The 24140-nt window shown below is 41.7% G+C and overlaps 1 protein-coding gene across 3 annotated transcripts in view; it reads left to right on the top strand.

Annotated features, from left to right (window-relative positions):
- The window catches only part of LOC105465162 (sprouty related EVH1 domain containing 2), a 126249-nt gene that overhangs the window by 56942 nt on the left and 45167 nt on the right, over positions 1 to 24140 (top strand). Inside the window, exon 1 of one of the 3 annotated variants that reach the window (XM_011713437.3) lies at positions 9857 to 10365. The exons of the other annotated variants lie outside the window; for them this stretch is intronic. Within the exon in view, the coding sequence (XP_011711739.1) occupies positions 10349 to 10365 (17 nt within the window). The 5' untranslated portion in view covers positions 9857 to 10348. Of the gene's footprint in view, positions 1 to 9856; positions 10366 to 24140 lie in introns of those variants that run through there. 3 annotated transcript variants of the gene reach the window in all.

The raw sequence follows: 24140 nt of genomic DNA, 5'->3' as shown, positions 1-24140 counted from the left end.
CCCCTTTTTTGTGAGATGAGGTTGTGAGAGAATACATGTTTATATTTGCATAAACCCTAGAAGGATACACAAAGCAAAGTGGGTACCACTGGCATGCGTGGTAGGAGAAGGAATGGGGCAGATGGGATGGTGGGAGTACGCCTTTGTATTTTGATTTATGAATCAAATCAATGTGATACCTATACAGAACAGTTAATAAAATTAAAAAGAAAAATGCATCTATTTTTACATTGTACAGATAAATTAATGGCTTTATTATGCCCCAGTTAATCTGTTTTGTAAGCTTCTGACCACTGCTTATCCACATTTAAACAGTCCAGAATCTGCTCTGAAACGGACCCATGTAACCAGCCCATGGAATGCATGCCCTATTCTTCCCATGATGTTTTCCTCAACAACAGATTATAAATACGTGGTTGACTCCTGGAGCCCGTGGTCTTTTCCCCTTCTTCACCCTGAAATATAAACTGAGCTGACAGCCTCTAAAGTTTAACTGTAGGGAACAGGGAAGGCAGGTGCCTATGTCCCACAGCACAATGGGGTTCTGTCTTCTGTCTCTGGAGGAGGTGCAGTGGGAGGATAGGGAGCAAAGGCATGGCCTCCTCTCCCACCTCAGTCTCTCAGTGCACTCTTGCTTACCTGTTGGCATTCTGTGCACCATATCGTCTGTATGTTTGTGTTTATTTCCTGCTCGTCCTGAGTGGTAGCAAAATCTCTCTGAGCTGAACTGGTCCCACCCTAGTAGCTTTGGAATGTTCAAATGTTAAGACTTGCTCTTCACACTCGGCACATTCTTAGCATCGGGGGCAATTCCTCCAGGGCTCATGGGAAACAAACAAATGAAATCCATGGAACTCTTTTCTCCATCTTGAGTGGAGAAAGAGGCAGAGAAGATCTTTGGGGAAACTTGAAACAAAGAACCTGTGAGAGTGAACCTTGTTGAAAGTGTTCTGAAAGATGAAATTCAAGGACACTTGGGATCTATTCTCGGCTCTGCCACAAATGTACCTCTTCTATTTTATTCCAGTTTGTGCATTACTATTAGGTTTTTACCTACAGAATAAGTAGAGCCCACATTGGTTGTCCATTCCCCTTACTGTTTCTTCTTAGCCAGCTGACACTTACTTCAATGAAACTTGAGAACTGTCCTTTTAATGGCAGCTCAATGAAGAGAATGGATAAGCCCTCCTCCTTTGGCCCCTTTCTTCCTTGAATTAGGACTATAGTGAGTACTGTTCTGAGGATGAGTGCTGGTCAGTTGAGATTCGATCAGGGACTTGTTATCTCTCCTACAGATCTCTGTCCCTTCTGAATAGGGTTATACACGCAGTGGAAATCACATGTGGTCACAGCTACCTGAGACCAGCATACAAGCCTTCGCCTCTTCCTCCAGTGCTGGGAAGGGTTAATGTTCCTGTGATGGAGTGCCAGATGAAGTCATTGGCTGGCATTTAGGAACCATGTTGACAAATGAGTATGTGCTGCAACTTTAAATGCTTGAGGCACGTCAGGGGTGGCAAGGTGTGTGGACAGGGGTCCCCAAATCTCAGCCAACTCCAGGGTATGTGTTCCTCAGAGGAAGGGCCTCTACTCTCTACATGTTCTCAGTCTCTTGCTGAGTGCATTGTTCAGTTGGGAAGGGTAACTGTGCACCTATGAGACTCCCCTGTAAAGCCCTCAGCTGCCAGATACAGCAAGCTTCTTTCTTGGTGAGGTGCTTTGGATCCCCACTTCTCTCCCCTCTCCCAGCAAGCTGTATTAGGCTCTCTCTTGGGGATACCTGAGAGGAGGAGATACTCGAAACAAGTTGGGTGCTCTCCACACATGCCTCCCCTATGCAGAATGCAGTGAGCCATGGGCAGGAAGTTGGGCCCCAAGTCAGTGGTCTGTATGCTTTATCTGATAGTTTCCCATCTATTAACCAGTGAGCCCTGGCTCACATTCACTGGCCTATTTTTTAAATTTCTGATAGAGCTAAAATGTTTGTGGCAGAGCCAGAAAGAACTTTCAAGTGTTTAGTAACTTTGGCTGCCCTGCTGGTGATTTATTTAACCTACCACCTGAGAATTCTCATCCAGGTAAATATCCTAGATGTGATCATCTACTTTTAATTCTGGAATCATCGGAAACCACAAAGTTAACTGTGACAGAATTTTGGGATTGGTTATAGTTAGGTAGCTGATTCTTAGTACAGAGCAATGAGTTTACAATCTGAATTTAGAATCTTAGTAAGGAACAATGAATTTAGAATTTAGAACAATGAATTTAGAATCAGGCCCAGTTCTGCCTCCTGCAATTAAATTTGTACAAGGAACTTGATCAACAGCTGTAATTTTCTCTTCCATCAAGTATGCTTGGTCTGGACCTAGGTATTTCTAAGGTCCAGTTTAGAATTCCAGGCAGCTCTTCTAATTCTGTAGTTAAAGTCTCGGGTTCATAAGGTGTGAACCTCATAAATTATTTATTTGCCCCTCTGGGAAACTGAACGAAAGCAGAAGAAAATAAAATCTTGCTAAGCCCTGTGCACTATCTCTTTTGTTTTTATCAGGAATGAATAAATAGAAAAACAGGGGAATATTATTTTCCAGTAATTTTTTAAATGGATCTCAGTGGCGAAAAGTATGTTAAGTCAGCAAACGTGCCTCACATACTGTGGATGCCTGTAAGACTCTTACATTCCTCTGCCTAGATGTATTTCAGGTGAATGTTTTTCTTTGCATTTCCTAAATTTTCTGTAGTGAATTTATCTCTTTTTGTAATGAAGAAAAAAATACACATCACAGAAGTTTGCTATGGTCATTTCCTCCCCTCATATAATCCTTATCTCTATCCCCTGTAGAAGCCAATAAAGGATAATGTGTGTTTGTTGAATGAATGAAGAAACCCAGTTTCCCGTGGGTTTATCATGTGCCAAATGCGTAGCTACAAAAGGAAAAATGAACAAGAAAAGACCTAGAGAATCTCAAGTCCAGTGGTAAAGATGACATGCAAGTCATAACAAAATGCTGTAATTGTGGTACCAATTACCATGAAGACAGAAGAGGTTGTGCTGTAGACTCTGTCTCCCTATCTTGGGTCTTTTTCTGGGATAAAAGTCCAGTGTAATTCTAAAACTCAGTGCTTGCATATTATATAACCATAACTAATGTTGACATTAGCTGCTGCTGTTGACTAATGTTTGTTTGTAAGGAAAAGTGAGTTCTAGCTTTGGGGTAAGATCCACATCCTTTTGGACTGGTGTGTGAGTTTTGTGTGGTCTCTTAGATCCAGCATCAGGGACATAGCTTTCCTCCCAATCCGTTGGTCTTGATCCACCAACAGTGCCCAGCTTTCTTTCCACTCCCCTCTTCTTTATGGGGTACTTTTATTATTAGGCAGTTTTCTCATTTTGCTGTGTTGGAGCTTCAAGTACTAAACTAGTTTAAACCCTGCATTTTCTAGACAAGGAATTTGAAGCACAAAGAAGTTAAGTGACTCTACCTCAGGTTGTATAGCTAGTGGCAGAGCTAGGCCAAAGCTACTGCCTCTCAATAGAATAAACTTGCAAGATGTCTAACTCCATTAATTGTGGGCTGTTTACCTAGGGGAATGATTACAAAGTATCGTTGAAGGTTCTTAGAAGACATTTCCATGTCCACAGCTGTATGGGCTTCTGACAAACAGATAGCTTCCATGTGAAAGGTTTATTTAGCTAGGAATCTGTCTTGGATAAGTTTTTTGTGGCCAGCATCAAGGTGAGTAATAGATTTCTCCACTGAAGACTATTCTTAGAATTGTACAGAGCAGCTTCAGGTCTAATTCTGGCTTAGAGGTAGGGAAACAGCAGAATGGGTTGAGCTGGCCTGAGTGGCAGATTTGGGTCTAGCATGCTTAGTCCAGTTAATGATCCTCTTGGTGCAAGTGCACCTTAAGGAATAGGCCATTCAACTTTAAGCTGATTTCAAGTTCAGACTTCATTGTTCAGCCTGTCAGGTGCTAAATACATTAAATGATCACTCCTTAACTCCTTTTATCTCATTTCCAAGACTTGAGTTAACCCAATCCCTTGAACTTCAAATTCCACCTCTAGATCTAGACTTGGTCTGTCTGCAACCAGGTCTGAAGCCAGGCCTTGTCCTGGTTGGTCCTCAGCACTCTTTTGCCAGACTTGAAGGGGAAACTGGTCTCCTCTCATAGACACCTGGCCTCCCTCAGCCACATAATCAGCACCCTGAATGCCCCAACCATTCCCTGTCATTGCTAATCAAGCCCCTGGCTCTTCCCATGCTTTCCCAGAGTGACTTTCCCATATTTCTGATGTATTTTGGATTCTTCCTCTCTCATCAGTCCTGCTGCATTTGTGTAACATACTGTGTAGGAGAAACTCAGACTATCTAGACAAAGCCTGTGTACTAATCCAACCCCCTATTTTCCCTCCACACAGTCCAGGAACAAAATTTATGGGTGTGATGATAGAACGCCATGGAGCACCCCACACAGAGTGGGCTTTGGGAGAATGTGAGTTCCCTTTTCCTTTCTCTAAAGAAACCTGGGCTGAAACCACAATCCTAGCTCTGAAAGATCCTTACATTATAGAGCTTTTTTTTTTTTTTTTTTTTTTTTTGAGACAGAGTCTCACTCAGTCTTCCAGGAGGGAGTACAGTGGTGCAATCTCTGTTCACTGCAACCTCCACTTCCTGGGCTCTAGCGATTCTTCTGTCTCAGCCTCCCAAGTAGCTGGGATTACAGGCGTCCACCACCACACCCAGATAATTTGTGTATTTTTAGTAGACGGGCTTTCACCATGTTGGCCAGGCTGGTTTCAAACTCCTGAACTCAAATGATCCACCTGCCTCGGCCTCCCAAAGTGCTGGGATTACAGGCGTGAGCCACCAAGCCCGGTTGAGCCTCTTACTTTTTTTTTTTTTTTCAGTCTACTTGGCATAATAACCCATATGCATTTCATCTGCGAGAGCCAGGTCTTCTGGCTCTGGCCAAGCTGAACATCCCCAAATTAACCCTGAGCTTTGGAGAGAGCTTTATTTTACCTCTCTTGCCAGCCTGTTACACTTTAAGAAACATAGCTGAAAACTGACTTAGCTTCAAGGAAGATTTGTCACCGTGTGTTCTGAAGTCCTGCTCTACCAGGTAACAATAGAAATCATCTGCCTCCCCTGCCTCCTTGACCGGCCCTCATCATTCTCGTCAGTATTTAACACAGGCATTTCTCTATTGGATTGACTTCTCAAAGATGTTGATATTTGCCAGTAAGGCAGCAAGTGACCACCAGAAAGACACTGTATATCTAAGTACACCCCAGTTTAATCTGTTCAAACAGCTGGCTGAGACTTCTTTTTTTCAAGAGAACATAACTGAAGGCAGCTAGAATGGTTTCTTTTGTTCAAATTTCCCCTCCCAGAGACCAGTCCCAGGAGTTCCTTCACCTGCATTATCCATTAATGCTGTGAATTCATTTCCCCCAAATAAACAAGCTTTCCTGCCAAAGAAAATATGCAGTATGATTGGATGTAGGGGTATGTCTTGGGACCTGATTTTGAGGCATGTTCTTCATTTTTCTAGGTTGGTTCTCTTTCTCCCTTACTGAGCTCTTATGCGCAGGAACAGTGTGGCTGTAGCCCTCATTTCTGAAGGTCCTCACTGCCTTGTTAATCCTGTGTGTGGCTATTCAACCCCCTTGAAAGCATCCTTCATTTCTGTTTGCTTAGTTTCCTGCATGCCTCTTCCAGATCATCTTTCACCTCTTGCTTCCACCTCTGGGGACATGTGTGGTTTCTACATAATGCACAAATGTGACTTCGGGGGAGGGGAAGATGGCGGTGGACTCATACACTTCAGCTGGAGTCACTGGACTCTGAAATAGGGGAGGTCCTTTCTGAGTGGGCTGGTCAGGGAAGAGGGGAGGTGGAAAGACCAGCAGGCAACCTCAGGCACTGTAGATACAGTGCCTGAGACAGAAAGCTATGTATGTGTTTTGCATTATAAGGAAATCGTGAACTACAGCTCCTGTGGACCAAATCACCATAAATAACACTCTTGTATCTGATTCTAAATTGAGACATTGAGGGGAATAAGGTATCAACAATCAACATTTCTATAGGAAAAAGATCTGGTTCTTTATTCACCCAAATGTTGATCACCAGGGGTCAATGAACTTTCTCTATGAAAGTTAGATGGTAAATATTTTCAGCTTTGGGGACCATATGGTTTCTGTCACAGCTGTTCAGGCCTGCCTTTGTAGCTCTCAAGCAGCCATAGACAGCATATAAACACTCAGATGTGTTGCTGGCCATAATTTGCCCACCTCTGAGAGAGTCTAAATTCATAAAATTTACTAATGTCATTATCATTGTTGTTCACATAAATTGACGAGTGTTCTATATGCGGCCAGGCTCTGTGCTAAGTACTTGTTGCGAATGGTCGCATTTATATCATTCAAAACAATTCTGTAAGATTATTAATAGTGTTGTATCCATTTTACAGGTAAGGAAGCAAAGGCTTAGAGAAGTTAAATAACATTGAGTGTGGGCAAGGCTGAATTTTGAACCAAGAAAATTTCACTCCAAGCTCATGCTTTATACCACTACACAATACAGTCAGCCTATAGTACCTGCATCATTGATATCCACATTTGCTTTTAGATCCTGATTGTAGCCAGTATTTGGACTTGTTATATACATATATAGCTAAAGTTTTGCTTTACAATTAGAGCTAATTTTGCTTCTTACCTGCCAAGGATCAGTGCTAGGAAATGAATACATGAAGGCCTGGAGAGCTCAGAGGCAGAAGACATATATGTCCAGGCTGGTTTCCAGGTTCTAAGACACCGTGCTCTGAAAATAGTGAGGTAGAGCCAGGCCTGCAGCAAGCTATACTACTCCTTGGAATGGCCTCACCCAGGCCCAGCGCTGGCATGAGCTGCCAAGCCATTGCACACAGGTGCAGGCTCCTCAGCTGCTGGTGGCACAGACCACACTAGTATGGTCAGGGGAGACTGAAAGTTGCATAATTAAGTTGTTTTCTAACTACTGGTATCATTAGCATGCAAGTTGACCAAACAGAAATGTCTGTTAAAGACAGCAGGAACCATGTCTTTGTTGTTACAATGAGTGAAGAAAACTTAGAGTAAAAGTAAAAGATCAGGGGAAAAGTATCCCATATGCTATCACCACCAAAGTTCTTTCTTCAGGCTCGTTGGAATGGTAATGGGGGTTGAGGGTGGGGATTCTGTGGTCAAATAAGTTTGGAAAATGCAAGCCTAGAAAAACTTGAACAGTATTCTCAAGAATATAGTATGATGTTTTCCCAAAATGTGTCTCTGTGTGTGTGTGTGTATGTGTGTGTGTGTGTGTCTCCCCTTATAAAAATGTTTATAAGGAATATCCTTTGAGAAACCCAAACCCAGAGGCATTTCCCAGTGTTAACATTTTGGTAAATTTCTTTATGGTCCAAGATTTTTCAAATGGGTGGGCATGTCAGCAGCAGTAACTGGTGATTATTAAATACATTTAAAAACTTTTTTTTTTTTTTTTTTTTTTTGAGACATGGTCTTTTGCTCCATCACCCAGGCTGGAGTGCAGTGGCGCAAACATAGCTTACTGCAGCTTCAGCCTCTCAGGTTCAGGCTATCCTCCTGCCTCAGCTTTCTGTGTAGCTGGGACCACAGGCATGCACCACCATGCCCAGCTACTTTTTGTATTGTTTGTAGAGACAGGGTCTCACGTTGTTGCCTAGGCTGGTCTCCAGCCTCAAGCAGTCCTCCCATCTCAGCCTCCCAAAGTGTTGGGATTACGGGCATGAGCCACTGTACCCAATAATCTCTTTTTTAATTTTTTTAGGAATAAGGGTTATATATATTCATTCCTGTGTGTTTGTGAATGTTTAAGTTCATTTTGAAACAGTTCATAATTACAGAAATGTTGCAAAAACAGTATGAAGGACTCATTTCCCCATTTGTTACCATTTTACTGTCTTTACCTTATTGTGTGTGCATGTATGCACACATTATTATTGCTATTATTTTTGTATTTTTCATTACTGAAATCTGAATTATAAAATTCTTCAATGAACTGTGAACTTATTTCTCCAAAATACCACAGAAACTCAAATTAGACTAGAAGTTTATTAATTTCCCCCATTTCTAGCTGTTGCATTAAGGTAAATTATGCTTTTCAGGTGTGTGAAAGGTTATAAAATTTCAAGGAAACATTTTGATAAGGCTGCAGCCTGCAGTCCTCATGAGGAAAGAATTGTCAAATCCAAGGAAGTCTTCAGTTCAGGCCCAGGCAATCCTAATCAGTCTGGATTAGTGGGTTGTAATTTGATGTTGGATGGGACTGTCCCAGCCATTTGGAGCCAGTTTGAAGTCCTATTAGACAGGGTCCTTTAAGAATTAGAGTCAGCTGTTTGCTGAGGTGGGAACCTCAGCCCGAAACATGCTTCCGTTTTTAAGTTTCAGGACTAAGGAGGCCATGCAGGAGCTCTGGGCTTTAGTGACCCCTGTATTTTGTTTCCTGTGGTGACTTGTCATGTTTTCACAGCGCATCAATGTGGATAGTTTTTAAAGTGACAGCCAGTTTCAACAGTGGTTTTATTTCACATACATTGGAGCTTCCATATCTGGACTTTTTTTTGTCAGCCACTAAATCAAAGCTCTTCCTCCTCCAGATGGTTTAAGACACCCAATTTGAACATTAAGTGATTCAAGCAAACACTGTGCCACATTACCAAAGGACCTGTTGGTTTAAGAGACTATGGATGTGACTTACATAACCTCTCATGGAGCATTTCCAAAACCTTATAAGGAAGCTGGATATAGTCACCTCTACTTCATAATGTTAACACTGAGCTCATGAACGAAGAAGCCAGGGCTTGTGTCCTCAGAGAATGCATAAGGAAACGATCACCAGATCGCCCTGGGAGAAGGCACTAGGCGCTTGTTCAGGAGGTTGATGCAACACTCACAACAGCCATAGGACACGTGTATCATACCTCCCAGCTGGAAGGCAGAAACAACTTCAAGTTCAAGTTCAGCTCCCACACCCACAGGGCCGCACTGTGTAAATGGTGCCCTCCACTCACATGTGTGGTAGCTCTATACCTAACTAGAAAAGTGCCTTGTTTAGGTATAAATTAGATGGAAAAAAAATATTTTTTAATTTTTAAAAACATTTTGTTATGAAAATTTTCAAAGATACTTCAAAGAAGAGAAATACAGTCAACCTGCATATATGCACTACACAGATGAAACCATTTATCAAGATTTTGCCACATTTCTTTACCCCTTCCCTTATTTATTTTTTTGCTAAAATGTTCACAGGAAACCCCAGATATCGTATCATTTTACCCCTAACATACTTCAACATGCCTCTCTTAAAAAGTAGACATTTTATAAACACAATGTCACTATCCCACCTATAAAATTAATCCAGGACCAACATTTTGATGTGTACTTTTTACATAGCTTCTGCAGCTGGGTCACCTCACAGCACAAGAATCATTAAGTCCATGCCTACACGAATTCAGCTGATAACTTTTTTTTTTTTTTTTTTTTTGAGACGGAGTCTTGCTCTGTCGCCCAGGCTGGAGTGCAGTGGCCGGATCTCAGCTCACTGCAAGCTCCGCCTCCCAGGTTCATGCCATTCTCCTGCCTCAGCCTCCCGAGTAGCTGGGACTACAGGTGCCCGCCACCTCGCCCAGCTAGTTTTTTTTTTTTTTTTGTATTTTTTAGTAGAGACGGGGTTTCACTGTGTTAGCCAGGATGGTCTTGATATCCTGACCTCATGATCTGCCCGTCTCGGCCTCCCAAAGTGCTGGGATTACAGGCTTGAGCCACCGCGCCCAGCCTTCAGCTGATAACTTTAAAGAGAAGGGATCCTTGCTCTCAACTTTGTACAAAATTCTTTGTTTTGGGGCTGGGGGCGGGTGAAGAATTTGCACTTGTGGTTCTCCAGAATGTAATCTCAGGTATTGAACTGTGCCATTTGCTTCCTGGGCATTTCATCCTCTCATCAATGATTGATAATCATAACTTACAGGAATTTTTTTAACCAATATTTTAATTGGAAAACGCATCTGTCAGCTGTCAGGCTTCCAGTTTCCACTTTTGAGAAGCAGGATGTTGAATGTGAGTAATGACACAACAGGCCTATAAAATGCGGACTAACCCTCGGATGACTCATCCAGTACAATGCAGTATATTTGTCAAGGAGACTGAATCATATATGGGGGAAACCACTTCTCAGGCAGCCAGCTGGTTCTCAGGTCAGCAAGAGACGATCCATTTTTATCGGAAGCTTTAGAGTAGCAATAATGCTAACACCCAGCACTCGGGCTCCACAATGTAGAGGAAATGGCATCGCCTGGCAGGTACGTGCTTACTGTTTACATGAACTTTATTTTTTCATTGTTCACTTCTGCTTAACCTTTCTGGTGCTTGCTTTTAGCATTTTTTTAAAGGAGAAAAATTATCCTAGTTGTAGAAGACCACGGTGTGTATGTGTTTGTGTCTGTGTGTGCCCACGTGCAAGGACAGATAGGTAACCTCTGGTCTGTTGATAGACACAGGACTCTTACCCCCTCATCCCTCTTTCTGAAAACAAATTTCTCCTTAGATGTTCTGATAGACTTTTTTTTTTTTTTTTTTTTTTTTTTTTTTAAATTAAGTCCTGAATCTAAAAGATGCTGCCTAGGAAACAGCTTGCAGAGATGGTATACCTTTTGGGTGGGTAGTGTAGAGCTTTAAAAAAAAATGAGTAAGCAGAGGTGAGCTGAAGGAGGTGGTCTAATAATTACTGTTGTGTTATGTTGGATTTCTTTCAGTACTGTGCCTTTTTCCTACCCCTAAGATGCGTGACTTAATGCAAGAAAGCTTTTATTCCCCTACCGAGTGAATAGGGTGGGTTTTTTTGTTTGTTTTGTGTTTTTTTATAAATCACAATTTGCTCATACTGAATTCATGCATTAACTTTTTCTAGGTGGGAGAAAGGGTAGTGGGGATTTGGTAGCAACATTTAATTATAGCGTTCACAAGATCTGAAGGATCATTCTGCATAATTGGGAGGCCGTGTCTGCCTGTCTGACCCTCTCTCTTTCTTCACCCACTAAATTTAAACAATGTCTGACTAGTTAAAGCACATATCTTATTTATTTGAGTGTATAAAACATTCCTATGTGTGTTGACAGTCTATTCAGTGTCTCCTCATATTTTAAAAAAATACTTTGTGAGTCTTGCTTGTTAGGGACAGATGCTATAGTTAGTTTATAGCAGTACTATTTATGCTTTCCTGGTCTGTCTGTCCAGAATGGCTAGGTCAGGACCTATAACACAACTGCCCACAAATTTGCCTAAGATTTAGCATTTGTGGAGCAGCCCAGTGTATAGCAGTAAATCCTGTTATCACTCAGAGAGCATTAAAGAGATCTGGGGTTACCAAGCTGGAAAAATAGGCAATCTTTGTTTCTCTTCCCCTTTCTTATAAAGCCCATAATAATGACTTGTTTTCCTTGAAGTGTATGAATTTTAAGCTGTCAGTAAATGCGTTCAATTTACTTACTTAACTACATTCAGAAATTCCTATAATTTGGAAAGCCAGCATGAAGGGAGTTTGTTTCTGTTTGTTTTGTAGATTAAGGGGTGTACTTTTTATAGAATGGCCAATTTGTTTTTGGAGACAAGACCATCTCCAAATTTCATTAATTTTGCATTCTATAAATGAAAGCCACCTGTTATGCTGTAACGTGCTAATTATGGTAGAGGACAATAATGAGGAAGAACAGTATTTGAAATATGTGGGGGTTTTGCTAAGAATTTTCCTGCCCACATCTGTAGTGCTTATTTTTATATGTGTATACATGCATATATAGTACATATTTAATAATAGCACTTGGTGACATTAACAAATACTTCAGATTCAAAGTGAGGGCCATTTTTTATTAACAACATTTTTTTAAGTTGTGAAAGGAAGGCTACTTTAAAAATGTTATTGCCATGTTATAGTAAACGAGTTGTTTTCTTACAGTTTTGGTGAATGCCACACTCAACTTAGGGTTCACTTTATCACATTCATTAGAAAAATATAAATTAATTTTGTTTTATTTTAAAGACAGAATAGCTAATTTCCTGTGCTTTCACGGAAACATTAGGTTGCATGATAGCATTTTTTTTCTCCTTGAGGCCTATGGTAAATGATTATAGTCAGGGATAAAAAAAAATTCTTTTAAAGTTCTTGATTTAGTAACACTTTCTGTGAAAATGTCTTGTTTTTCTTTGATGTGTATGGTTGGGACTCGCTTAGGTCCTGTCCACATTCTTTCCAGAGCACCATATTCTGTTAGCTTTGGTTATACTACACAGAGGGTATACTGACCATTGAAACTGGACAGTGATAATCACTCCTAGGGTTGTGGCTGCCACGCCTCAGAGGCGTCTTTGCTGTTAAGCGCTGTGAGCCAGAAGTCCAAAGGAACCACGTGGTTTTTAGATGCCTTCTTTCCCTTTTGAGGGAAAAGGAATACAGAGCCATGGCCAGTTCCAAAGGTCTCATATCATTCAACTTGGAAGCAATCAATAGATATTGAGTGAGACGCTGCCTATGCTCAGAGCAATGTGCTGGGGAGTGTTACATTTAAAAGCGCTTCAGATCTGAGCCCAGTCCAGTTCTTCTCTTAATTCCCGCCCTAGTGGGGATTCATTGTTATTGGAGATAAATTCCTCCCTGGGTTTTCTTTTATTCATAGATTTACTGGAGTCTACAATCCAGAGTCACTCATTGCTATTGTGTATAAGCAACTTTGAGCTATTCCTTTTTGGTTCTTCAAAACCTAACTCTGCTTGGATGGAAATCAAGAAAGAACTGCTTTACTCAAAAATCCATTTGATAGTTTTGGTGGCCATGTTTTCTGAGCCAAGTAGAGTGACATAACCTTGGACAAAAGATTTTTGTTTTTCCTTTTTCTTGGGGAGAGTGACAGGGAGAGCATTTGAATCCTGAAAGGTTAAGAGTGTCCAAGATATTTTAGTGGAACAGTTTTTCCCAATCTTTGCTGGCTTGCAGATTTTTAGCACTTACTAAAATTATATTCTAAAGACTCAAGCTATTGTGAATTCAATAAACATTTTATAAAAACAGGTTTATTTAAAATTAGTATAGATCACTTACCAACATTTAAACATCCTTATTTGTATTTAGAGGGAGACCTGTTTGTTATGGAGTCTGCAGTCTGTCCTTGCTGTCCGGATGTGTGGTTTATGGATGCGTGGTCGTGATGATCACTGCCTCAGGAGGCTTTGCCTGTCTATTGCCTGCTGTCCATTGCTCACTGTCTGCTGTGATGTTGTCCTCCCCACATCTGGAGTTTATGGTCATTATGCCTACATACTGGTTGGGTTTAATAACACTTGTAGGTAAATCTTATATCATTATCTAGAAATAGCAACATTCCTGTGTAGCTCAGAAAAGCCAAAGACAAGTGTGGATCAGCCTTCTAACATAAACTCCTAAATGTATAAATGGGATGGATGATCACCCTCTTATCAAACTAGCATGGACTTCTGTGAGCCCTGAACATTCTTCTGGGTATACGTTTGCTGACAGCTTGTTGCATCAACTCCACCTGGATTGTCTTGAGCTATATGTGGCATAGTTGTGCAAACCGTGTGCATTCCCTTTTGGATTTGTTTGTTTGTTTTGTTTGTTATTAAGACAGAGTTTTGCTCTTATTGCCCAGGGTGGAGTGCAATGACACGATCTCAGCTCACTGCAACCTACGCCTCCCGAGTTCAAGCGATTCTCCTGCCTCAGCCTCCGAGTAGCTGGGATTACAGGCATGTGCCACCACACCCAGCTAATTTTGTATTTTTAGTAGAGACAGGTTTTCTCCACATTGGTCAGGCTGGTCTCAAACCTTTAAAAAAAAAAAAAAAGATGATGACCATAGAGAAAGCAAATGCTGCAGCTCGGCCTCCCTACAGGCGTGAGCCACTGTGCCCGGCCCTTTTTTCTTTTTTTCTTTTTTTTTTTTTTGAAATGGAGTTTCAAAAAACCTCCACCTCCCTGGTTCAAGCGATTCTCCTGCCTCAGCCTCCCAAGTAGCTAGGATTATGGACGTGCGCCACCACGCCTGGCTAATTTTGCATTTTTGGTAGAGATGGGGGTTTCACCATGATGGCCAGGCTGGTCTCGAACTCCTGACCTTAGGTTATCCATCTGCCTTGGCCTCCCGACCCACTTGGATTCTTATTTGCCAAGGTTTCTTCATAATAGATGATGGCCAGGCGCAGTGGCTCACACCTGTAATCCCAGCACTTTGGGAGGCCGAGGTGGGCAGATCACGAGGTCAGGAGATCGAGACCATCCTGGCTAACACAGTGAAAATCCTGTCTCTACTAAAAATACAAAAAAATTAGCCAGGCGTGGTGTCAGGAGCCTGTAGTCGCAGCTACTGGGGAGGCTGAGGCAGGAGTCCGGCGTGAACCCGGGAGATGGAGCTTGCGGTGAGCCGAGATCGTGCCACTGCACTCCAGCCTGGGCGACAGAGCGAGACTCCATCTCAAAAAACAAACAAACAAAAACAGATGATGACCACAGAGAAAGCAAGTGCTGCAGAAGCAGGCTGGCACTTCAGCCCTCTTAGAAAGAGCCTTTGGCTTGGGATGAGAGTAATACCTTCTGTACTGCACATCTGAGAGCAGCTCAGAGAGTTAGCTGCATCGTCTTCATAGAGTTCAGTGTATAGGAACTACAGCAAGATTACTATCTCTCTCCTGATTTCAATCGAAGAGATGACTTAGTTTTCAGTGTTAATTCATTCATTTGTAAAGATTCTTCAGATTAGAGATGTCCAAGCTAGATGTGGCTTTTTGTTGTTGTCTTCTTTTAAACACATGTTCCTTGTACCCATCCAGTGGAGGAGATGGGTTGCCTGTTGTTGCCCTGGCCCTGTGGGGCTCTGCTGTTTGACTGGGCCTCTTGAATTCCATTAAATGAAGCACAGACAGCATGTGTCATAAAGGCTGCTTGGGAAGGGTGAAGAGCAAAATTAGTGTCTGTGGGTGGGCATGTGTTCTCATCACGTCGCCAAAGAACTGCAATGTGCAAAATCTGGCAGGAACCTGTTCCAAAGAAAAATAAAACAGCCCCTTTTTTCCTGCTTTGAGTAATATTAAAAAACATTGCTAACCCCCATGTAGAAGAAATGGAACTGTTAGGAAATTCTTGTGATTATGTGTGAGTGTTTCATAATCTGTGTGTTTAATCTTTACAACTGAGGTTAGAGACGAAAAGGGACTAATCATGAAAAATATTTTGGTGTATTCTGTTGCTGGTGTTGTAGACATTGTAAGGGATTAGAGGAATTTGTCAGAGCTAACAATTTGGGGAAAATCTATTTTGTTTAACTTTCTTCTGTTCTTCTTTGAAATGATTTTGTAAGAAAAGCCATTTTTGTCTCAGTAAAACCAGTACCAAAGGAAATGTTTGTGTTTTTCTTATATATGATTTGCCTGGTACCCCAAGGAACAAAGCAAAGCCAACATTTACACTTAAATTTGAAGCATGAGATCTTCCTTTTATAGTTTCCTCGAGAAGGTCTTGCATATTTGTTAATTGCTCCTCATAGTATAGAAGAATGTTTTTTAAGGGAGGATTGTGATGTATGTAGTTTGCATAATGGGGACATGTGTTACTTTTGTAATTAGGGGAAAGTTAACTTTTTAAATAGTGTTAATGTTTACTCCTTTTTTATTTTAAAAGAATTTTTTAATAAAAATAGAGATGAGGTCTCACATTGTTGCACAGGCTGTTCTCAAACTCCTGGGCTTAAGCGATCCTCCTGCCTTGGCCTCCCAAAGTGAATGTTTACTTCTTAAGGACGGCAGAAATGTTCCTAAGCTAAACCCAACATTTCTAAATTTGAGGGTTTTTACCTATTTTAAGTAGCCTCTCTTTGTTTCACAGATTATCTTTATTGTGGTAAAAAACGCATAACATAGCATATATCATCTTAACCATTTTTAAGTGTACAGTACAGTAGTGTTAACTATATCCAAGTTTGTATAACAGATCTCTAGAACATTTTCATCATCCAAAACTGAAATTCTTTCCCAATTAAACAACAACTTACTCCCCTCCCCAGCCCCCAGCCTCTGGCAATCACTATTCTCCTTTCTGTTTCTAGGACTTTGACTAGTCACATTTAGATAGCTGGTGTAAGCGAAACAAATCATGCAGTATTTCTTTTTGTGACTGACGTTTCACTTTGCAAAATCTTCACGATTCATCCATGTTATAGCATATGACAGTGTTTCCTTCTTTGTTAAGGCTGAATAATTCCATGGTATGTATGGACCACAAGTGTTAAAGTTAATTCCCTATATGCAAACACACAAGAAAAAGTTAACACAAGAGCTTCCATATATACGAGCAACTCACTGCTGGGTGTGCAGCAGTTTTCAGGGGATGGCATATCCAGGATGCTTTCAGTGACTGTGACTTTCCCAGAGAATGAAACAATGTGAAGTTAGTCCTGGGAAGTGGCCGAAGCACACCAGTGAGTAAAATGAGCCGAGAGTTGTTCCTCTTGACCGACATTAAGTCGGGGGCCTTTCCACCTGTCAGTAAAGCTCTCTGGTGGAAGAAGTTGGCAGTAGCCACTTGGTTGCCCTGTCTCGGGCAGTGGTCTTTCTTTTTTTTTTTTTGAGACGGAGTCTCGCTGTGTCACCCAGGCTGGAGTGCGGTGGCACAACCTCGGCTCACTGCAACTTCCGCCTCCGGGGTTCTAGCGATTCTCCTGCCCCAGGCTCCCGAGTAGCTGGGATTACAGGCACCCAGCACCACACCAGGCTGATTTTTGTATTTTTAGTAGAGACAGGATTTCACCATGTTGGTCAGGCTGATCTCAAACTCCTGACCTCAGGTGATCCACCCTCCTGGGCCTCCCAAAGTGCTAGGATTACAGGCGTGAGCCCCCGCACCCGGCCCAATTTTTAGCATTTTTAGTAGAGACGGGGCTTCACCATGTTAGCCAGGATGGTCTGGATCTCCTGACCTCATGATCCACCCGCCTCAGCCTCCCACAGTGCTGGGATTACAGGCATGAGTCACCACACCCAGCCAGCAGTGGTCTTTAACCACCGCAGACTGCATGACAAAGCTTGGTTGGGCTCCGTGCTGCAAACATGTTGGTGATGGCCGGGAAAGCCCATTTTCAGCAGCTTAGCCACCAAGGGTTTCAGTTATCTGTGAAAATCATGAGTCTTGACATAAAATACCTTCTAGTGCCTCCACAAGCTAGTTGACTTTGGGAAGTGGAGATAGCTCTAGTATTTCCTGAAGGTTCTTTCTGAATCAAGTACTTTAAACTACTTCCTTATAAATGAAAAAATATTTTAAGACTAACGTGTTAAAACCGTGAGGAAGGTTGGTAGCTAGTTGGCCTTTACACTATCCTTGCTGCCTGGTTCTTTTATGTCAGGAAAGTAACATGGGAAATATGTGTACTGAGTGGATGGCTCTGTCTTGTTATAACTCGGAAGGAAATTGCGCTTGTAGGACAAATCCTGTCCCTCTGTGTAGTCAACTAGCTAAGAATCCACTGCATCATGATTATATCCTATGAGCCTGACACTTGCCTTAATTGCTCGCCAACAGTCATTGTGACCCTAAAAGGAAAGAATTTCCCCAGTAACACTTAAGTTGGGATTTGTAAAATAACATCAGTACGGATCCTTTTAGAGCCATTCAAGATTCAGTGGTGCCACATTCTGAGGATCCCCATAAGTGAAGCCTAAATCAGAAGTTTAAGAAGAATTCCTCCTCCTTACCTTTTCTCCCTCACCCCACCCCTAGATAGGAAAACCCTTGACCAAAACCCAGCAAGAGCTGAGCGGAACTGGCCTCTCCTGCTGGCAGTGGGGAAAGAGGCTTCTTGTCAAGGAGACTGTCAGTAAGCAGTTGAAACATTTGGGAATATTTTTCCACCTTGATTAGGCTTTCGAGGGCTGGATTGGGAGCCCAGTTGCTCACCATTTTATGTTTTTTCTGTAGGGAAGATACATTCCAATTTCAAACAACCGATTTACTTTTGGACCAGAAATTGTCAGTCACATTGAAGCAACTTAAACCTAAGTTGCAACTTGATGTGCACTGAGCTGGTTTATCAGAGGTCTGTAAGAAATGTCTTTCCCTATTTTTAAGCTAAACAATTGCTTTGTTACCTTTTCCTAACATTTTCTCCTTTTCAGTCTGAATGTAGTAAAGATTGGGGCTGGGGAGTTCATGTTGAGTCAACTGATAAGGCAGATAGAATCAACTGTTTGGGAGAAAAAGGGCAGATCTCTCTTCTCTTCTTGGCCTGCATTTGTTCCATAAATATGTCTTGGGGTTTTTCTTCCATGTGGCTAAAGAGGATCTCACATCTGTGAATGTGTAAAACCAGTTAGATGACCAGGTTGTACCTTTTTTTTTTTTTCCCTCAGAGGATCTTATTAAACTTACTAAAACTCAATTTTCATCATTTTCTTGCTTTTTCAAAATACTTGGATAAACCAGTTTTGCTCCTGGAAACTTCATAATTGTGTAATAACAGTGGCACTGAGAGAATGTATCTGTTAGTTTGTCGTGGTTTCAGGTCTTTGTGGTTTCAAGTTTTTTCTCTACCCAAAATATATTCTCAGTTGCATTTTACTGCTGGAAGTTTTCTGATCTGCTTTTGTAGGATGTTTTAGTGGCTTAAGTTTGCTAAGCCCTCTGCCACAACTAAAGGACTTTAAGGCCATTTTTTAAAACACAAAGCGTAAAAAGGGACCAAAGTTGAAAGGGTCTCAAAAGTCATTTGTGGTCTCTACCCCTCATTTTACACATAAGGAAACTGAAACTCAGTAATAGAGTTTGAGGTGCCTCACCCAGTTGTGAGAAGATGTGTAGTGGAGGTTAGGTCACCTGTCCTGACTTATGGCACTCATTACAACAGATCCAAAAAGGAATTACCTCTGTTGGTGTGAAACTGTGGCAGGATGAGTAGGATCACCCTCTTGCTCTGTGATTTTTTCATGTAGCTGTGTTGCCAGTGTTACCTCTTCATTTCTCCTTAGAATTCCTTTCACAATCAGTTGCCTATCCAGTAAATTTCAAGGGACCAAGATAAGGAATAACTTATCCTCCAGAGCACCTAACTCGAATATAGGCACTTCTGCCACCACATGAGGACCTTTCAAAAGTGTGGTCAGGGGTTGGTCACAGGGACTGGTCTTAGTCCTTCATCTGTCCCTAATGTCAGTGACCTTGAACAAGTCCCTTCTGCAGTCTGGATTTTAATTTTCCATGTGAGAGAGGAGTCTAGCGTAGATGGTCTCCACAGTTCTTTGTATTAATAGCTTAAGAGGTGGAACTAATGTGAAGACCTGAACTCTGCCTTCGGGCTGACCTCTATTCCACTCTTCAGGAGGGAAGTGAAGCCGTGCAGCATGCTTCAGGGAGAACAGGTGCCTTGACTGTGTGTTGTTTGTTTATCTGTGTGTTTAGCTTTCCATCTCTAATGAGGGAGGTGGCAGAATCCTAGAAAAAAAGGAACTAAATGAATTAGTAATTCTTGCCGTCTGAGAGGGCATCCATTTCCAGTGGAGCTGTGGGAATATAAACAGGCTCTTAAAAATCCTGTCAGCTTACAGCTTATTATTGCTAGGATGATCTGCTGATTTTCCTCCCTCCCCTTTGAGTTAAATTATCACCTTCTTTTGTTTGAGAACAGGTTTTTTGTTTTGTTTTGTTTTGTTTGAGACAGAGAGTCATTCTGTCGCCCAGGCTGGAGTGCAGTAATGCAATCTTAGCTTCTTTTTTTTTTTTTTTTTTTTTTTTTTGAGATGGAGTCTCGCTCTGTCGCCCAGGCTGGAGTACAGTGGCGCGATCTCGGCTCACTGCAAGCTCCACCTCCCGGGTTCACACCATTCTCCTGCCTCCGCCTCCCGAGTAGCTGGGACTACAGGTGCCCGCCACCATGCCCGGCTAATTTTTTGTATTTTTAGTAGAGACGGGGTTTCACCATCCAGGATGGTCTCGATCTCCTGATCTCATGATCCGCCCGTCTCGGCCTCCCAAAGTGCTGGGATTACAAGCATGAGCCACCACACCCGGCCAATCTTAGCTCACTTCTAACTCTGCCTCTCAGGTTCAAGTAATTCTCCTGCCTCAGCCTCCCAAGTAGCTGGGATTACAGGTGCCCGCCATCATGCCCAGCTAATTTTTGTATTTTTTTAGTAGAGGCAGGGTTTCACCATGTTGGCCAGGTTGGTCTGGAACTCCTGACCTCAGGTGATCTGCCCGCCTCGATCTCCCAAAGTGCTGGGATAACAGGCGTGAGCCACCGCGCCCGGCCAGACAACAGGTCTTATTAAGGGCTGGCTTGTAAAGGATTTTGTAGGTTTAGAATTTGGTATTAACATAGTGTGGTAAAGTCATTTCCTGACCTTCTGATTAGGTTTACGTTGGGGTGGAGGGCAGGTGGTAGATAGCAGGTACAAAAAAAAAAATGGTGGAGGGAACTGCATTCTAAATAGCAGAAAGAAAAGTAATCAGATTTTGTTTAGTACCATTATCAGCATCTTATAGATTTAGCGTTGATTTCCATTTAGAAATCAATCATAACACTACAAATTCTCTCACTCTCCCGACACTTATGATTTTCAGTGTTCAGAAAAGTTCAAAGAAGTATATGCTTAACATCCATATGCCTACCACCTCAAGTCTGCAATTAGCATTTTGCTATTATTGTTTTATCATACACATATCTATCCATCTATCTCCATCCATGATTCTATGTTTTTTTAAATGCATTTCAAAGTCAGTTGCAAATATCATGGCATTTCTTCCTAGACATTTCAACAGGTGGGTTATTAAGTACTCCCTTCCTTTGTTTTCTCCAATAATGTGAAAGAAAGCAAAAAATATTCTGAGAAAGTCAGGCATAGGAGTTCAAGGGCTGCCATTTAAAGCCCTAAATTGGAGATTATTAACTTTAAACAACTCTCCTTTGCCATTTGTTTTTTGAAGTACCAATTTTTCTATCACATGCACACTTTAATGTGGTGAGAGTTAATTTTGTTTAGTAATCTGACATTTCTGTTAGCTGGCCTTTGGGGTTTAAATGTGGATCACAAATACCATTTTTGGAAGTGTGTGTAAAACAGAGGGAAAGTCAGAAAATTACTGCTTTTGGAATAAAAAGTAGAAGAAACGGTCCTTCAGGGGTGGGTTATTTTGTTTGCTTTAAGATGGTAATCTTTTGATCTTGATTAATTATGAACTCCAGAAGTTCAGGCTCAGTAAAGCAGACAGACAATAAAAGCAAAATCATAAACCTAGATTCAGACTTTGGCCTCTCACCTCCCAGTACTCCCTCAGCCCCACTTCAGGCCATGTAATCACCCTGAAATTCAGCCCTTTAGGATAGACCATTTCATTCATTCTTTTTTGGTTGGAGTGAAGTAAAAAAAATTTTTTTTTTTGAGACGGAGTTTCACTCTTTTGCCCAGGCTGGAGTAAAGTGGCGTGATCTTGGCTCGCTGCAACCTCCACCCCCTAGATTCAAGCGATTCTCCTGCCTCAGCCTCCTGAGTAGCTGGGATTACAGGTGTCCGCCACCACGCCCAGCTACTTTTTTGTATTTTTAGTGGAGACAGGCTTTCTCCATGTTGGCCAGGCTAGTCTCGAACTCCTGACCTTAGGTGATCCACCTGCCTCGGCCCCCCAAAGTGCTAGGATTACAAGCGTGAGCCACCACACCCAGCCCTAAATTTTACTTTTTTAAGCAGTTTACTCATGTCAGAGCCATTCGTGTTTTGGTGGTTTTGAGAAAAACTCAGAACTACCTCTGACACATGTCTTGAATGTCAACAAACTTTCACAGTAAAATCTTCCAATGATTTCCTAAAATATTTTGTTGTTGTTGTTGTTGTTGTTGTTGTTGTTGAGACAGAGTTTCTCTCTGTCGCCCAGGCTGGAGTGCAGTGGCACGATCTCAGCTTACTGCAACCTCTGCGTCCCAGGTTCAGGCAGTTCTCTTGCCTCAGCCCCCTGAGTAGCTGAGATTACAGCCTCCTGCCACTACACTCGGCTACTTTTTTGTATTTTTAGTACAGACTGGGTTTCACCATGCTGGCCAGGCTGGTCTCGAACTCCTGACCTCAAGTGATCCACCCGCCATGGCTGGGATTACAGGTGTGAGCCACTGCACCCTGCACCCTAAAACGTTTTGAAGAACCTTAAAAGATTTGTGTTAACATTTAGAGAAGCTGTGTATAACATTTTAATAGATTTGCTACTACAATAAAACACATATACATGTCTATGTTTATCTTGTTACTTCAATAACTGTCTTCAGCAGATAGGATCTTTGGGTATGACAGATAAAAGGAAAGAGGACATGGGAACATGTCCATTGGGGTTTGGAAGGCTTGTCTGGCATAGGAGAACCTATAGAACCTATGCCTTTTGAGGAAGAACCTAAATCTGAATCATCCACTTTATACCTGTGTTATCTTCACCTGGGCCAGTGCAGATAATTATTTGATGCTGGGCTTTAAAGAAAGAAATCTTTAAAACAAATTTTTAACTTTATTGAATTTAGTGGAATTGTAAAATTGTTTAGATTTTACAGTTCTGTTACACTTACTTTCAAATCAAAGGATGTATTGTTGTTGCTGCTGTTGTCGTTATTGGAGGATAGTATGAGGTTAATTCCTAGAGCCAATGTTTTAGAATTCAAAAATAATTTTAAATACATTGTAGAGCCTTCTTTAAGGTGATTTATCTGCTGCACAGATATGTAACTGATACAGAGGCCCCTAACTGGTTGACCAGGAAACCCACCAAGGATTTAAGAGGCATATGCCCAGGAGTCTCCAGTTCCCTGGTCCCCCAGGGTGAGAAAATTAGGATTTCTGCTATTAGTAAGGATTAGAGCAAAGAGTTTTCAAACGTCAAGGAAAAGTTGTTCCATTCTTCGCTGATTATAATCTAATGACTAAACTACCATACCTGTCCTGCCAGTCTCCCCAGGCCTGACCTCAGCCCTCTGCTGGACTTTCCTTCTTCTGGGCCAGGTACATTACTCACCTCAAGAGGTAATTGCACAAGAAGACCATATTGACAAGAGAAAGTTGCCCAGGAGCCATTTTTTTAAAAAATCTGTCTTAGACATTACTCCTAAAATTGCCTGCCTGTGTGCTGAAGCTGAGATTTACTTCAGCGAACACTTCGTTGCCCATGTTTAAAACTGCCCCATGTTAGGGTTTTAGGTTGAACAACCTTAATGTCTTTATCTTTATTGTGTCACAATTACAAGTGGTCAGTCATCTTATATATATTTAGTAGTATTGTGGTTTATAAATGTGAGTACTAAATTGAAATGCTGGAAAGATTTTGTTGTTTAAAAAAAAAAACAAATATAGTGGCATCCTTAATATATTTTTGATAGATTAAATAAGTATTGATAAAATCAAAAGGTTTTTATTAAAACTTTTCTTTTTTTTTTTTTTTCATGAGAGCACTGTAGATAGAATCCAGCCAAATCACTCTTTTCCCTGTGCAGGATTTATGTGTGTTCAAGCTACAGGAGATAAACACTTAGAGGTGAAATTTAAAATTGCATTTTAAACACAGTACAGTGGAGTGAGTCTAATATAACTTTGTCAACCTTGCTGAAATGGAAACCAGAAAACCAACATTTTATGAGGTAACTTCCAGTGTGCCTGGGCATTGCTAATGCCATGGGTATCACCACCTTCTATTTACAGTCCATGCAGATTTGCCCCTAAAATTGGGGCTTTCTCTGAGAAGGTGATGGGGCACTAGTCACTCCAACTTCCATCTGCCACAGTAGGTTTTTCAAGCTCACCAGAACCGTCACTCAGGGCTCCCAGACTCGGGGGATGTCAGAGGATCCCTAATTGCCTGCCGGTATTTTCCCAACTACTTCCTCAAAGGCTCCTAAGCCTCTGTAAAGCTTACGTGTTTAACTTCCAGCCCTGATCTTTGTTCCTTTGTGTCTTTGCTTCATTTCCTTTTTTGTGTGTGTGGCCCTTGTGGGTCACAGGACACAGCAGGAAAGAAAGAAGGAGGCCAGACTGGTGCATGGCACACTGCCTTGTA

This window comes from Macaca nemestrina, chromosome 13 (assembly GCF_043159975.1).
Source record: "Macaca nemestrina isolate mMacNem1 chromosome 13, mMacNem.hap1, whole genome shotgun sequence".
Taxonomy (NCBI): Eukaryota; Metazoa; Chordata; class Mammalia; order Primates; family Cercopithecidae; genus Macaca; species Macaca nemestrina.
This window is presented reverse-complemented; position numbering and strand designations above follow the sequence as displayed.